The following is a 16,477-nucleotide window of genomic DNA, read 5'->3' as shown; positions in this document are numbered from 1 at the left end:
GTGTATTGATTATTTCATAGAGTAACTTGCCCAAGGCATAGCTGATAACTTACCAAAGTCAGGATTTAAACTCAGGCTGACTCCAGAATTTATGCTCTATGAGAACTTGGTTAGGAGAAATGAGAATCTGCTTTCTGTTTCTACATATAAATGTTAATAAGAATTTGAGTTTTTAATAAGGACTAAAGTGAAGTAGGTTAGGAAAGGAGGAACGAATTCTGGACCTACAAATTAGGGTTTGATAAAAACTTTAGTGCCATCAAGCAAATAGTACTAATAACAAATAATCAACTAGAACTAGAGACCAGGCTATTTAGTACACCCATCCATGAATAACTGGTACAGTGATGTAATACAAAGGGACTTCTGTACATTCAGAGGGAGAAATGAAACAAAACATTTTTACTGATGCCTATAAAACAATGAAATCTATTATCCCAATACCTTTGGCTCTGGTTTGAATAAGTCAGAAATCACCCCAGAATTTTCATGTATGAGTTTTGTTTTGATGTTTCTCACCCCAGGTGTTGTTAACCCCACTTTCCCAAACCTCTTAGACCTCTAATATAGCACTGATACACTCTTTTGAAAGTCTTGGTTTAGACTTGTCTGTCTCCCTTTCTAGTTTATGAATTCTTTGAAGGCTTTATCTTTGTACACCGGGATCCTGGCATAGAGCTTTGCAGAGAAATGTGCAGTATTTATTAAACTAAATTAAATTTAACTTTAAGACAGCAATTCACAATCCTGTAGAATCATTTTTAATACCTATTATTAATCAGATTACCTAGCCTGAGATCCAAAATTAAGGAAATTAATCATTTTAGTTAGGCATCTTACCTTTCTCTGAAAGCAAGGAGTTTTCACTGAAATCTATTAAAAAGTATAAATAATGTAGCCATTTTGTTTCAAGAAGATAAAATTACTAGCCACAAATACAACATATTTTGAGATTCTCTAGAATTATACCAAATCCAGTTGAGATTAGATAATTCTTTCCCAAGTTACTACTAACAGAGGAGAAATACACCTCTGTAAGACACTGAAACAGAGATCTCACTCTTCTTTTCAAATAATAAAAGGCTACAGAAATACTTGCACAGTGATACCTAAGCTATTCACAGATAACTCAAGATCAAAAATCACTGCCCTTCCTAATATGCTGTTGAGTCTGACACTCGGTTTAATACTCACCATTTGTTTGCATAGAAGGTGCAATATTTCAGAAAGCAAGACCCCAGCTCTTCCAACAGGAAGTAAAGGTTTGCTAAATTCTCTGTAAAAGACAGGAGTAGTGATTAAGTTCCTCTGAACAAACTCCCTATTCTAGAATAGTAGGCAAACAATGTGTGCCAAAAGAACAGATACTATGCAACCTAAATAATAATGGGCAAGAGAAAGCTCCAGGACATGCTCTAAGTAATGTTCAGCAGAAGTAGTTCACCCTTCAGGTTCACTTTATGCTTCATGGAGAAGCTAGAAAGGGACCTTAGAATTCCTGGGTTTTGCCTTTTTCTCTAATTGCCTCAGTGATCGGAGCAATGCAATGATCAGTCTCACTTAATCATCTATTTACATAAATACCACTTCAAGCCTAAAGGAGAGAAGAACCTTAGTTAAGAGGGAGTTGCAAAGTTTAGTTATGAAGTATTTTTAAGAAAGGAAGCTGTTCTTTAGACTATGGATGAAACAGAAAGGGAGCATTTTTTTTCATAGTCTAAATCAGTATTTCCCACACTGTGTTCCATAGGATATGAATAATTATTCCTCAAGAAAAGGATTCTACAATTAAGTGAGGCAACGCTGAATTAAACAAGGCCAAAATTTTTTTTTTAATTTCTATTTTATTTTTTAAAGTAAGCTCTATGCCCAATGTGGGGCTTGAGCTCATGACCGTGAGATGAAGAGTCATATACGCTACGGACTGAGACAGCCAGGTGCCCAAAGTTAAATAGTTTTTGTTGTTTTGTTTTACTACAGAATTCTCACATTCTTTAATATGCTGTGAACCTCAAACAAAAGGGACACACAGTATGTGGAGTTTGACTATATGAACGATTTTTGGGAAAATACTAATGTAAAGAAGAGTTTAGGAAAAATTAGCCTGTACAATGTAGCAACAATTTCCAACTCCTGTCCAAATCTAGGAATGCCTAAGATGCAGTTCCTTTTATTATAACCCGAGCATGTACCATGCAGATGTCAGTCTGATAAGCTATTATGTAGAAATAACTTCTCATAGCATTTGAGCAATGACAGACATAAAGTCAGATTAACATTAAGTTTCCAGGAGCAATAACTTTCCAGTTAAGTGATTCTGGAGCCGATTATCTACAAACACTGCTAACCTCAATGGACCACAGGGTTATCATATCCCCATGACCTCTCCACTGTAAATACAGTGTAATGTAATATTTTTATACTGAAATGTCTTTTTTTAAAATTGAAGTATAGTTGTATTAGTTTCAAGTGTACAACATAGTGATTTGACTATTATATATATTATAAAATGCTCACCATGATAAGTGTAGTTACCATGTCACCATACAAAGTTATTATAATATTACTGGCTATATTCCCTATGCTATACTTTTCATCCCCATGACTTATTTACTTTCTAACAGTTTGTACTTCTTAATCCCCTAAAATGAGAAGTTGTAAAGAGTCACAGGCTACATCCAAGAGCCTCCAAAGGGACCAAGGGAACAGCACTACGCTAGAGTTAGCTGGTAAGTCTGGCATCAGTTTAGCTTGCTACACACACACACACACACACACACACACACACACACAAATAAAAAGTACAACTTACATGAGAAGTTCTCTCATGGAGATTCCGCCTTCTTTTAACATGGGGGTCACCAGTTCAGCAAGGTACAACCAAATGTGGGGAATATCAATAGCCATGTCATCTGCCAATTCCAGTGTTTCTGAAAAACTGAAAAAGAACAAGAGAAAAATTCACACAAACGTAATTCAAAAGTTAAGATTAAATAAAGAGACCAAAAATCAGTCAACAAATATCTATTAAAGCACCTACTATGTTAGCTACTATGCTAGGCATAAAGTAACTGATAAATTCTTGTTCTCAAGAGCTTATTTTTAGGGTGAAAAATCACAGCTATTCATTTAGAAGTATAAAAACATAATTCAAGACTTTGTTAGTCCCATATATAGCATATTAAAAGGGACAAAAACAAAAGTAAATTTGTAAATGAGACATACACATAATTAAAAGGACATACATGTAATTGTAAAGAAAGGGATGAATGAGTGTTAGGGCACGGGCAGGTGTATTTGTCTTCACAGCCTTCCAGATCTCTGCACACAGAAAATGTGTGCTTTTTCACTATAGTTCAGTTTTTAGCAGGAGTACGCCATTCTGTGTACCTACCATAGAGGTCTACACATCATTGAAAATTCTCACTTAAAAAGAGATACCACTACAAGGCAGGGTTACCTTTGTGAAGGTGCCATTTCAAAACAGTTTGTAGCTCTGTGACATTACTTAACTCTGGGCTTCCTGAATCCTTGATACCAACTTTCTGGCCTCACAGCTCATAATGATTTGACATCTACTTGCTGTACAACAGATTAACTTGATTATTCTCTCATTATGTGCACACTTTAAGCTCAGTTAATATGCCACTGATGGAACATAATCTGGCTGGACTCCACGATTTCTGGGCTAATCATCCTATAATGTCAATTCATGTTCTATGCTTAGTGGCATAGATTAAGCTATTTAATGAGCCCATGAGACAACTATAGCAGCCCAGATCTCTCAGCAGATCTGTGGTTTTCATCTCATATTACAACTAAAAAATACCCATATTCTTGTCTTTGTTTTCTATTTCTTGATTAGTCAGTTCATCATGAGACAGTCTGCAGAACACAATCATTGGTCAAACCCATATTGCTGAACACAGGGTTTTCTTCTCTTTTTTTTTTAAGAACTTATTTATTTGACAGAGAGCGACACAGCGAGAGAGGGAACACAAGCAGGGGGAGTGGGAGAGGAAGAAGCAGGCTTCCTGCTGAGCAGGGAGCCCAATGCAGGGCTCGATCCCAGAACCCCGAGCCACCCAGGCACCCCTGAACATAGGGTTTCTTTTTTTTTTTTAAGATTTTATTTATTTATTTATTTGACAGGGACACAGCGAGAGAGGGAACACAAGCAGAGAGAGTGGGAGAGGGAGAAGCAGGCTTCCCGCTGAGCAGGGAGCCCGATGCGGGGCTGGGACCATGACCTGAGCCGAAGGCAGATGTGTAACGACTGAGCCGCCCAGGCGCCCAACATAGGGTTTCTATAGAACAAGCTTGTAAGAGGCTTATTTCTTTTCAGACTTACAGTTCCTAAATCATTTTGTACATTTCTTAAAGAAAAACACATAGTGTACAAATGCTCCTAGGTAATTATCTTTATGTCTTTGGCCTATTACATAGCTTGTAACAATGCCTTGTATAATACACATTTTCTGCTGGCTGAATGAATGAAACAGAGCTATACCATACCCTTGCTTCTTGGTACATAGTGACCGTTACACCCAATGGACTAAACTTTGGTGAAGTCCACAGGTGGGACTTTAGGCATCCATCCCTCCATCTCAACTAAGGAGGCTCTACTTTTACTTTATATATGAGTTCCTATCTAAAATTTAATGAAAGGGGTACATGGTTAAAAGTAAAAAAATTTTTTTAGTTCACTGAAGTTCTGATCAGAAATTTGCTGAAAAGGCAAAGCAATCTTTCATAATTGGAAATGGTATTATCAGCAGCATCTTCTACAATCTCCATTGTGATAATTAAAAATGTATCTTGATATAGATAAACAAGAGAGAGACAGGGAGGACATCTAAAAATCAGACAGGTCAAGTATTATTATGACTGGTCATAAAAGAATCTAATTACAGGTAAAAGGAAGAAATGAATGAAGATGAAAGCTTCTTACACTTTAGTATCATATTCAGAGGATCACTACAAAGAAGAGTTTTTTTTTTTTTTAAAGATTTTATTTATTTGACAGAGAGAGACACAGTGAGAGAGGGAACACAAGCAGGGGGAGTGGGAGAGGGAGAAGCAGGCTTCCCAAAGAGCAGGGAGCACGATGCGGGGCTTGATCCCAGGACCCTGGGATCATGACTTGAACCAAAGGCATATGCTTAATGACTGAGACACCCAGGCGCCCTATTTTTTCTTTTTTTTTTTGAGATTAATTTATTTGAGAGAGAGCGAGCTCACGGCATGAGTGAGCTACAGCACGAGCAGGGGGAAGGGCAGAGGGAGAGGGGGAGAGAGAGAATCTCAAGCAGACTCCATACTGAGAGTGGAGCCCAATGCAGGGCTCAATCCCACGACCCTGAGATCATGACCTGAGCAGAAACCAAGAGTCAGATTCTTAACCAACTGAGCCACCTAGGCACCCCATGGGGATTCTGTTTTATACGCGGCAACAATTATGCTTGGAGTTGATGAACTATCTAGTAAACAATGTGACACATTGAGCCTATTTGAAACTTCTGTCTAGCATTAGAATTCAGTAGCAGCGCATGCTTTGAAGGGTTCTGGAGAAGAAATGGCAGATTAATAGTTGGCTGATCAGGGCCCAGTAAACAGGGAGGCCTTCTACCTTCCACCAACTCTGGCTTGGGGAGCTGGGCAGAAATAGCTTTAACAACTGCTCAGAAGGGGAGCCTGGGTGGCTCACTCAGTTAAGCGTCTGCCTTCAGCTCAGGTCATGATCTGCGTCTGGCTCCCTGCTCAGCGGAGAGTCTGCTTCTTCTTCTCTCTCTGCCCCTCACCCCGCTGGAGTCTGCTTCTCCCTCTGCTCCTTACCCACTTGTGCTCTCTCTCAAATAAATAAAATCTTTAAAAAACAAAACAAAACAATAGGCGCCTGGGTGGCTGTTGGTTGGGTGACTGCCTTTGGTTCAGGTCATGATTCCGGAGTCCCGGGATCGAGTCCCGCATCGGGCTCCCTGCTCAGCAGGGAGTCTGCTTCTCCCTCTGACCCTACCCCCTCTCATGTTCTCTCTCTCATTCTCTCTCTCGCTCGCTCTCAAATAAATAAAATCTTTAAAAAATAAAAAACAAAACAAAACAAAAAAAACAACTGCTTAGAAATTAGCATCTAAGGGGTAGCAGCATCCTAGGAAGCTGACCTTAGATGTTTGCCCACAATGCTATGTAAAGACAGAGGTCTTTGGATATTGGGACTGAAGAGACAAACACTCAGGGTATTTCTGTGGCTCAAATGAAATGGCCTCTCTGGACAGTATGAACTATTTATAATTTGGGCTTTAGAAGTAAATGGGAAACTCTTGATCTTTTTGCAAGAAAGCTCTTGGTGGGTAATGACAAGTGGCTATCACTTTGTGTCCATCTTAGAAAAAACTGCTGGGCCTCTCCATTTAGGAAGGAACAGGGTCTTCATAGGGATCTCAGCCTAAGGATGACCTGGTTAGGTCTAACAAAGTAACAAAAGCGAGGTCTGGAGTCACTGCATTATCTCTAGCTGCAGAAGGAAGTAGGGATAGAGGAAGATGAAGTAGCTACTGAGACACAGAAATGTTAATCTCATTTGCAGTATAAATAAAAGGTGGTGGTTGTACTGCCAGCAGCAGCAACAGCACCACCACCAATGAAAGTGTAGACAGGATGTCTGGGTATGACACTTTCTCCTCAAGGAATCCCCCAAAGGGAAATACCAACACCTGGAGATAGTCTAGAAATCAAGCTAGCACCTCACAAGTTCAATGAAGCAATGAAGCTAGACCCCACTTCCTGGGGTCTTTCTAGATACAAATAAACTTAAGAGTATAGTTTGAAAAAAGACAGAAAGGGTAAACAGTAATCCAGCATTCTCATTTACAAAATTTTCTGGTGAATACATCATAATAGATGATAAAGAAGCAAATATTTATAAATTAATATAATCGTGACCTCAGCTGTAGTTTGCAGGGCTTGACATTGTAATTTCAAGTTGGTCGGCACAGAAAATTTATTTGTGAGGGCTCATATACTCTCATTTGCTCTATTTACACTGGCTGGTTATTGGAGTGAACTGATTTCTCTTTTTGAATCTGGGAAACCATCTAAGTCTTAAAGGCCAAGAGTCATAGCAACTTTAGCCACAGTTTCTTACTAAGGTAACTACTTACTAAGGTAGATGGCCTTAATCTAGTCATTCACTGAATTCATCACAAACTACCTTATTGCTGAAAGACAGCTTATTAATCATCCTAGGGGCAAGTATATATTTTCTAAGACCTTGAAGACACTGTCATCATTCCTCACAAAATCAAATGAGTAATTATTCCTAAATACACTCAACTTTGGCATTTAATGGTTACCTTATTCTAAGGGTTGACCATATCTGAAAGACATACAGTGGCATTTCATCACATGTGCATTTAATTTACAAGAATGTACAATGAGCTTGGCCAAAATGATTTATAAAGAGAAAAATAAATAATGCAGAATTCTTACTGCCATTCTACCCAATGAACGTATACGCTGAGGATGAAATGTGAGATGTGAATCTGATGTTCAGCCTTCAGGAGGTCTTAGTTCCTGATTGATTAGAGAATGGGCACCTGGTAATGGTGGGTGTGTTTCTATGTTTACATTTGCACAACATGGCTCCTCAAACGAAATTTTTGCCTTAAACATTGATTTCAGAACCTAAGCCTGGGTAAGATTCTAGGCTGTACAGAAAAGAATCCAATCCATGCACATGTGATGATCACAAACATATCAGAACCTGATCTGATGAGTATACAACACTAGTGACAGCCAGACTTCATCAAAGCAGCCATCAACAAGAATCACAATGAAACCAATCTGGAACAGATTAAATCATTAACAATTTGGAGTTAACCTCCTTCTAGGAGGCTAGAGTGGACAGACAAGCATTCATTGGCCAAAATAACCACAGTTCACTTTAAGATTTTTTTTTTTAAAGGTTTTATTTATTTATTTGACAGAGGGAGACAGCGAGAGAGGGAACACAAGCAAGGAGAGGGGGAGAGGGAGAAGCAGGCTTCCTGTGGAGCAGGGAGCCCGATGCGGGGCTCGATCCCAGGACCCTGAGATCATGACCTGAGCCGAAGGCAGACGCTTAATGACTAAGCCACCCAGGCACCCCTATTTTAAGATTTTTATTTATTTATTTGACAGAGAGAGACACAGCAAGAGAGGAAACACAAGCAGGGGGAGTGGGAGAGGGAGAAGCAGGCTTCCCACGGAGTGGGGAGCCCTACGCGGGGCTCGATCCCAGGACCCTGAGATCACGACCTGAGCTGAAGGCAGACGCCTAACGACTGAGCCACCCAGGCACCCAGAACCACAGTTTATTGAAAGGATAAGGCTTTTAGGTTTAAGTAGATTATCCAGAATTTTCCTCACACAAAAAGAGCTTTTTCCTCAAAGAACATGCAGGGTTTCCATGTAAATGGGCTGGTGAGGGCCTGAGTTTCCCCGAGGTTAAGGGGTCTCTGCTACCTTACTTACACAGTAATACAGGTCTAACAAAATTTAGGAAACCAAGAGATAAACTTTATGCCCTAGCACAATATACACCAAATGCCATCATATCCACCAACATACTATCAAAATATTATACATCAACACATTATACTGGACATAATTTTACTCTATGAAAACAAATACTTAAAAATATATGTACTTTTAAAATGAACTACTCAAGAGCCTAGGAACTGAATACCACTCTTGAGGAGGATACTGACCCTTTGAAAATGTCCTGTTTGCTGAGTTTTTCTGATTGCACCAGCTGATAGAGTAATTGGCCCATGTGATCCCTGGTGATCTGGCTCCTTTCCAGGGTGGACTCCACTCCCATTCTCACAAACACGTGTAGCAGGCCCTGGGCATTCAGCTCTTCCACACACTGCATGGCTTCCTGTTCAAACAGCAAATAAAAGCTTACTCTAAAACCTGGATCCCATTACCAGAGTGTTAAAACAAGTGTTTAAAATCTTATACTTATGACAAAGTGAGTAGAAAGCTCCACAAACAAGATAGTTTTCAAATTTTTTTTTTTTTTTTTTTAATTCATGATAGAGAGAGGCAGAGGCAGAGGGAGAAGCAGGCTCCCCATGGAGCAGGGAGCCCGATGCGGGACTCGATCCCAGGACCCTGGGATCATGACCTGAGCCGAAGGCAGACGCTTAACCGACTGAGCCACCCAGGCGTCCCCCAATTTTTTTTTAAACATTAATATAGCTCGGTAAATTGCAGGCTGATATGGGCAATATTAGTCATATTTAAAAACAAAAGAATAGAGGATCTTTACAAGGTTAATGTTTTTAGGTTAACAATTTCACTACAGATTACTCAAAGAACCAGAATCAAAAATGTATTTTTCTGAAAATGTTTACCTGTGTTACACTCATTTAAAAAACTGAAAATGGCATATCATGAAACAGATTCAATATCATGAGTCAAACGATTCAATGTGGCAACTGAGAGAATTCTGTTTGGGTCTGTTAATATTTGCAAAATCTTCAGTGAAGGTCTTCCTTCCTAGGCATTAAGGTTAGCTTAGGTACTAAAACCTTCTAGGAAGTTCTTGGGGCGTGGGGCTTGTGAAATGGTCCTTACCACAGGGTGATCTGGCTAGGTTCGTGTCTTTGAAGCCTGGAAGCCAGGGTTGCTGAATCACCAATCTGTAACAGCAGTGGGCGCCTCCCTGCCCTCAGCTACTCAACTCTGAGTCCAAAATGCTTTGCTTGAAACCTCTGAAGAGAGTAGCTCTTCTGAGGGGGAAGATACGTGTGAGAAGGGCAGCCTCCTGACTGAGGAAGGGAGGAAGGCACATCTAGGTTTCTCACCACTGCTTTATTTCCCCTCTGCTCTTTTATTTCATACCTCCCCCACATCCACTTTTTATTTAAAACACTTTCAAACTACAGAGAAATTGAAGAGTACAATGTACACATATATAGCTTCACTTCATTTGTGATTCATCGTTAGTTCTCTTTACATATATATAAGGATTTTAATATCCATATAATGTCAATAAAAATACTGTCTGATAGGGGGGCCTGGGTGGCTCAGTAGTTAAGCATCAGACTTGTGATTTCAGCTCAGGTCAGGATCTCATGGGTCGAGAGAGATGGAGCCCTGCATCCGGCTCCACACTCAGCAGGGAGTCTTCTTGAGATTCTCTCCCTCTGCCCCTACTCAGGCTTGCTTGCTTTAAAATAAATAAATCTTTTATCGCTTCTCGGCCTTTTGGCTAAGATCAAGTGTAAAATAAATAAATCTTTAAAAAAAATGCTATCTGAGGGCACCTGGGTGGCTCAGTCGTTAAGTGTCTGCCTTTGGCTCAGGTCATGATCCCAGGGTCCTGGGATTGAGCCCCGCCCGCATCGGGCTCCCTGCTCAGCGGGAAGACTGCTTCTCCCTCCCTCTCCCACTCCCCCTGCTTGTGTTTCCTCTCTTGCTGTGTCTCTCTCTGTCAAAGAAATAAAATCTTTAAAAAATAAAAATAAAAAAAAATAAATGTTATCTGATATATATATATATATATATATATATAGTATATATTCAAAATGTCCACAATTGTCCCCAAATGTCCAATATAGCTTTTTGTTGTTGTTCTAGGATACAACGAAAAACCCAACATCACATGTCAGGGTGCATGATGTCTCTTTAGACTACTTTACTCTAGATCAGTCCTTTCTTTCCCTTCTATCTTTTTATGACATTGGTATTTTTGGAAACATTCGGCCCAGGTGTCACGTAAAACTGTCTTAAATACACTTTTAACCAATCAATCCTTCCTTTTTCAGCCCCATGTGCACCTTATGCACATTCATAGCCTATTGAGTAAATGACCACCCATCCTTCTAATTTATAACTCCCAGAATGTTGCTGCTGTCTATTCCCTATGGTCCTTACCCTTGTGAGTTCCTCATTTTAAAGTCCATCATCATTATAATGCTTTTTCAGGAGAGCATGGAAATGAATGCACATATCTTTAGTATTTAACCTGAATTGATTAAATGTCTTCATTTTTTAAAAAAGATTTTATTTTTAAGTAATCTCTACAGCCAACATGAGGCTCGAACTCACGACCCGAGATCAAGAGTCTCATGCTCTCTCGACTGAGCCAGCCAGGTGCTCCATGAAGTGATTAAGTGTCTTCCAGTGGGAATTTATTCACTGGATCTGCATACAGGGTCAACTAACTAGATCACTGTACTTTTAAAAAAAAGATTTTATTTTTAAGTAATCTCTACACCCAACGTGGGGCTCGAACTTACAACCCCAATACCAAGGGTCACATTGCTCTACTGACTGAGCCAGCTAGGCGCCCCTTTATCATGGTACTTTTAATGTCTCAGCAATTCATAATCTTGCCCTTTCCCTGATTTTCCCATGGTTTGACTCTTACTTCTTTCAGTACTCAGCTGAAAGGACACCTCCCATGGTCTCTGTGACTGCCCAATCACTGGCTATCATATCACCTAGTTTTACTTCTCTGCACTGAAACATTATTTTTCTTTTTGTATTTGTTGTTTATTTATTAGCTATCTTTAGGGCAACTCTTTATCTCCCATTAGAAGGTAAGTTCCACAAATGACCCACAGAAGTAGACTATGTTGTTCACTATATATACTACAGAATATCCAGGCAGTCTTCCCAAAATGTGGCTGGCACATTTTAGGTACTCAATGACTATATATCACAGAGGCTAAAAACACAGGGTGTAGAGTTAGACGAATGTAGGTTTGAATCCCGGCTCTGCTACTTACTACTATGTGAGTTTAGGAGTGTAACAATCTTTCAGTCTTAACTTCTTGTCATAGAGTTACTGTGAGGAATATACATAAGAAAAGGACTGGGCACACTGCCGAACACAAAACAAAGGCTCAATAAATATTAATTTGTATTATTATTTTTTAAAATTTATTTATTTATTTGAGAGAGAGAGACAGAATACGAGCTGGGGGAGGGGCAGAGGGAAGAGGAGAGAGAATCCTCAAGCAGACTCCCCGCTAAGATCAATCTCAGAACCATGAGATCATGACCTGAGCCAAAATCAAGAGTTGGATGCTTAACCAACTGAGCCACCCAGGCACCCCAATTTTTTAATAATAATAGCACCTACTAAGATGCTAGAAAAACCTCTTTCTTAGGAGGTGCTCTGTAAGCCTTTAGCACAACATACTAATACACTAAAGGTAATAAGATATAATCTATGCTCTGAAACTACAAGCCTAATTTTATTATTTTTTAAAAAATATTTTAAGTAATCTTTACACCTAACGTGGGCCTCAAACCTACAACAACTCTGAGATCAAGAGTTGCATGCTCTCCCGACTGAGCCAGCTAGGTGCCCCATTTTTATTTTCTTAAGTAATCTCTATTCCCAATGTGGGGCTCGAACTCATGAGCCTGAGACCATGAGTCACATGCTCTACTGACTGAGCCAGCCAGGCGCCCCTAGAAAGCTAATTTTACTTTTTATTTTTATTTATTTATTTTTTTAAAGATTTTATTTATTTATTAGCAGGAAAGAGACCACAAGCAGGGGGAGCGGCAGGCAGAGGGAGAGGGAGAAGCAGGCTAAGCAGGGAGCCCGATGCAGAACTCGATCCCAGGACCCTGGGATCATGACCCGAGGGGAAGGCAGACGTTTAACCAACTGAGCCACCCAGGCGCCCCTAGAAAACTAATTTTAAATCCTGAGTAGGCTACTTATCAGCAGCATGGCCCAGAGCGAGTTATTTTACATCTTTGCCTCTCAGTTTCCTTATCTATAAAAATGGCTATTATAATAATAATAGTATTATTATTAGGGAGGATGATCAAGAGGATGATCCTCCTGAGGATTAAATGAACTAATACATATAAAATATGTAGAACAGCACACCTAGCACATAGTAAGCCCCACTATGTCTGACAATGTTACCTGGTTCTTATCATCACTGTACAGCAGAGCTGCCTTGTACATTGTACAGTGAAATTCCTGAGTCCTTGGGCGCCTGAGTGGCTCAGCTGGTTAAGCATCTGCCTTCGGCTCGGGTCATGATCCTGGGGTCCTGGGACCAAACCCCACATCAGGCTCTCTGCTCAGTGGGAAGCCTGCTTCTCCCTCTCCCTGCCGCTCCCCGTGCATGTGCTTTCTTTCTCTCCCTCTCTCTGTCAGATAAATAAAATCTTAAAAAAAAAAAAAAAAGAAAGAAAGAAAAAAGAAATTCCTGAGTCTTCTGACTTCCATATGACTCTGTTTCTTCCATCCTGCAGGCCAGGCCTAGGGCTGATTTTTCAGACAGCCCTCCTGTTGCACTTAGGTGTTACTAAGGTCTTTTTTTCCCTATGTCTCCAGTTCATCATAGGGTCACTGACAGAGTATATCCTCTCCAACTACCTGGCTCATCATCAAAATTTCTTAGTACTTCTTCTCAATTTTGGACAATTTCAGAGGCTTGAGGGTTTTGGAAGGCTGGGCTATAGTTAATCAAGGTGACTGTTAAGCAGAGAAAGCAGATAATGACTACACTTGAAAGAACAAGTAAACTTGAAAGAATTTTTAATATAATGCCAAAGCAAAAATAGTTAATATATCTGACAAATAATTTAACAGATAAGCCTCTCTCTGCTGACTCCAGATCCCTAAACTAGGTACTGTTATATGATCTTCCTAAGACCCATAGGTCTACTGTCATTTATTATAACTACAATTTAAATACTTAATCTGTGGAGTTAAGTCTTTATGATCTGTCTCTGCCACGAGACTATAGGGCTCATGAAGTCAGGCATTATGTCTATCTTATTCACTACCATCTTAAAACGAAGATCAAAGAGAAGGCTAGGGCTAAAGAATGGCAGATTCAAAGCTGGGTCTTGAATGTTTCACTTAGGCTGTCTGACCCTGACACAGTGCTGATTCTTGGGTGCCTCAGTTTTCTACTTAGGAAATAAATATAAAGTAACATCAGCCATACTTCAAAGTTAATACAAGAATGATAATAAAATGATTGTAAAGATCACGAGAGGCAATATATAGGGAGACAGGAATTCCTAATAATGGTGATGTGTTGTTTTTTGTTCATGAGTATCAAAGTCAATGTGGTTATCCCACAGTGGGGATGGACTGGTGGCCATTCTCCCTTCCTGCCATGTGATCCTGGGAACTCCATTATCAATTTAAAAGAGAATAGTTGGCAAGAGTGCATCAGAGTTGTGCAAACTCAACTGTGTGGGACTTGGATTACTCACTCTAAGTCTTAGTGACAAGTGACTTAGACCACAGCCTAGTTACTATATCTGTTATGGGGCTTTCTGTGTTGTTGCCCTTTTTTTTTTTTTAATTTCGTTTACCTTAAAATCATTAATGTGTAGAAATTCATCAATGATAGATTTGGACTTCTTCTCCATCTCCAATTCTGACAATGCTGGCTTGTCAGGAGCTGATGTTGCTGGAATTTCTGGTTTCATTACTAGTGAGGTTAAAAAAAGTGAAAGTAAAAATGACAAAAATTATCATTAAAATGGTGGGATTATGGTTGACAATATTTATGTGTTGTTACACTGAGTTTTCCATAAAAGCATTAGATACAAATTTGACAAGGCAAGACATCTAAAAGCAGAAAAAAGAAATGTTTATTGTAGCATAGATATACACACCAAGTAACTCCATATTCTACAATTAAAAGAATATAGGGATATGGTAAACTTTTATAATTAAAGCCTTTTGGTTCCTTTCTGCACTTTGATTCTTCTCCACTGCTTCAATGACGAAGAGCACATGAAGCTTGCACAATCATGCACAGAACTCTAACCACATTGGCCTTTGGCAGTTGCTTGAACATGCCATGGTTCTACCTACTTATTATTACTTTGCTCATGGTGCTCCTCCTGGATGGAATACTCTTTCTCTCTGCTCCATACCCATTCCTCCCTATAAACCTATTTAAATCCTACTGGTCCATCAGACCTGAGGGAAGCCTTCCCTGACATATCTGTGTCAATTCTAGATAGTTCTTTGTTAAGTACTCTCTTAGAACTCCGCTCCTCTCCTCCATAGCATTTTTCTCAGTTTGTACTTGTATATGACTGAAGGCTGAGAGGGAGATCCTGTGCCCACAATTCACCAGGTGGTCAGTGTGCATGTAGTGAATAAACGAATGACCCAGACAATAAACATAAACATGCAGAGAGCAGCTGTGCTATATTATTTACCGCACACATGATATTTTCATGCCCTATCTTTTTATGTTCCCCAAATACCTACCATAGATAAGAAAGCCACATGTCCCAAAGCTAAAAGACCTGAAGTCTAGAGTTGGGAGAAGACATTTCAATTTGTCTTTGAATCCATTTAGATACTATAGTTAGGAAACATAATTTAAATACTGAAACAAATTTGGAAGCTATAAGAATGTTATAAACAACCAGTATCACTTCAGAATTAAGATTTTAAGAATGCTTAAAATTACCTTTAATCTATTTTTCATTGTTGCCATCATCATCATCATCATCATCATGACATCTAGTACCTTTTTGAAAATCTGTATTTATCAGATAATGTTCTAAGTATTTACCTGTTTTAACTTCTCATTTAATCTTGACCATAATTCTATAAGGGAGGTACATTTACTAACCCCATGTAACAGATGAGGAAATAGAAACACAGATAAGGTTACATTCATGATAGTAATTTTTAGAGCATTATCGGAGTTGGTCCTCCTGTCATACGCATACTAAACATGTACAAAAACCACAGAAATTACCAAGATTAAGGTAGCAAAAGACGATCTGACATTTCCTCTTAGGTTTGCCTTGCAGTGGCTCAATAATGTGAGAATTTTCATACATTTGAGGGCTCTACAAAGCACATGCACTCTAATGCACAGTGAGTTGTTATTTTGAGAACTTGTAAGAAATTCAGATTGCTTAATATACAGCAAGTGGCTCTCGTCACCATCACACTTACTAGACAAAGGGAAAAATTTATAAATTATTGAACAAAGGGGTAACCTGGGAAATGAGAACAATGTTACAAAACTATGAAGGAGCCCTTTACCTTTGAAGACACCAGTGTGTTATTATCACACATTGATTCTGAAATCTACACAGGCACAAGGTCTCCTCTGTATTTCTAATTCCACATTTAAGGCCCAAATCTCCTACCTATATGTATCAAGTCTCTCACCTGACTCCCGGGCCTTGTTTCGGTCAACCTCAGCACTGTTCCTTTCCACATCCATGCCTCCCGTAAGCTGTTTCACGGTCTCTAGCATCTCTCTGCGTTGCTCTTCTTGAGACTGATTGTCCAACAGGTCTTTGCTGCTGCCACCCCTCATGAAAGTATTGGGACGAGCTGCTGCAGATGGAAGGGGCTTATCATTCTTCTCTCTGCCCATGCTTCCACGACTTAAAAGACAAAATACACTTTTCAGAAGAAACCACCCCATTCCCTATATATTCAAATTATAAAATAACA

At 39.5% G+C, this 16,477-nt stretch overlaps 1 protein-coding gene across 13 annotated transcripts in view; it reads right to left on the bottom strand.

The window, feature by feature from the left end:
* The window catches only part of EIF4G3 (eukaryotic translation initiation factor 4 gamma 3), a 338,415-nt gene that overhangs the window by 19,550 nt on the left and 302,388 nt on the right, over positions 1–16,477 (bottom strand). For all 13 annotated transcript variants that reach the window (XM_035019573.1, XM_035019576.1, XM_035019574.1 and 10 more), the window contains 5 exons: positions 16,187–16,407; positions 14,353–14,471; positions 8,748–8,920; positions 2,813–2,938; positions 1,195–1,276 (listed from right to left, as the gene is read on the bottom strand). In XM_035019573.1, coding sequence (XP_034875464.1) covers positions 1,195–1,276; positions 2,813–2,938; positions 8,748–8,920; positions 14,353–14,471; positions 16,187–16,407 — 721 coding nt within the window. The remainder of the gene's footprint in view (positions 1–1,194; positions 1,277–2,812; positions 2,939–8,747; positions 8,921–14,352; positions 14,472–16,186; positions 16,408–16,477) is intronic.

Source organism: Mirounga leonina, unplaced genomic scaffold, assembly GCF_011800145.1.
Source record: "Mirounga leonina isolate KUSES-001 unplaced genomic scaffold, KU_Mleo_1.0 Mir_173, whole genome shotgun sequence".
Lineage (NCBI taxonomy): Eukaryota > Metazoa > Chordata > Mammalia > Carnivora > Phocidae > Mirounga > Mirounga leonina.
The sequence above is the reverse complement of the archived record's forward strand: the minus strand, read 5'-3'. Positions and strand labels throughout refer to the sequence as shown.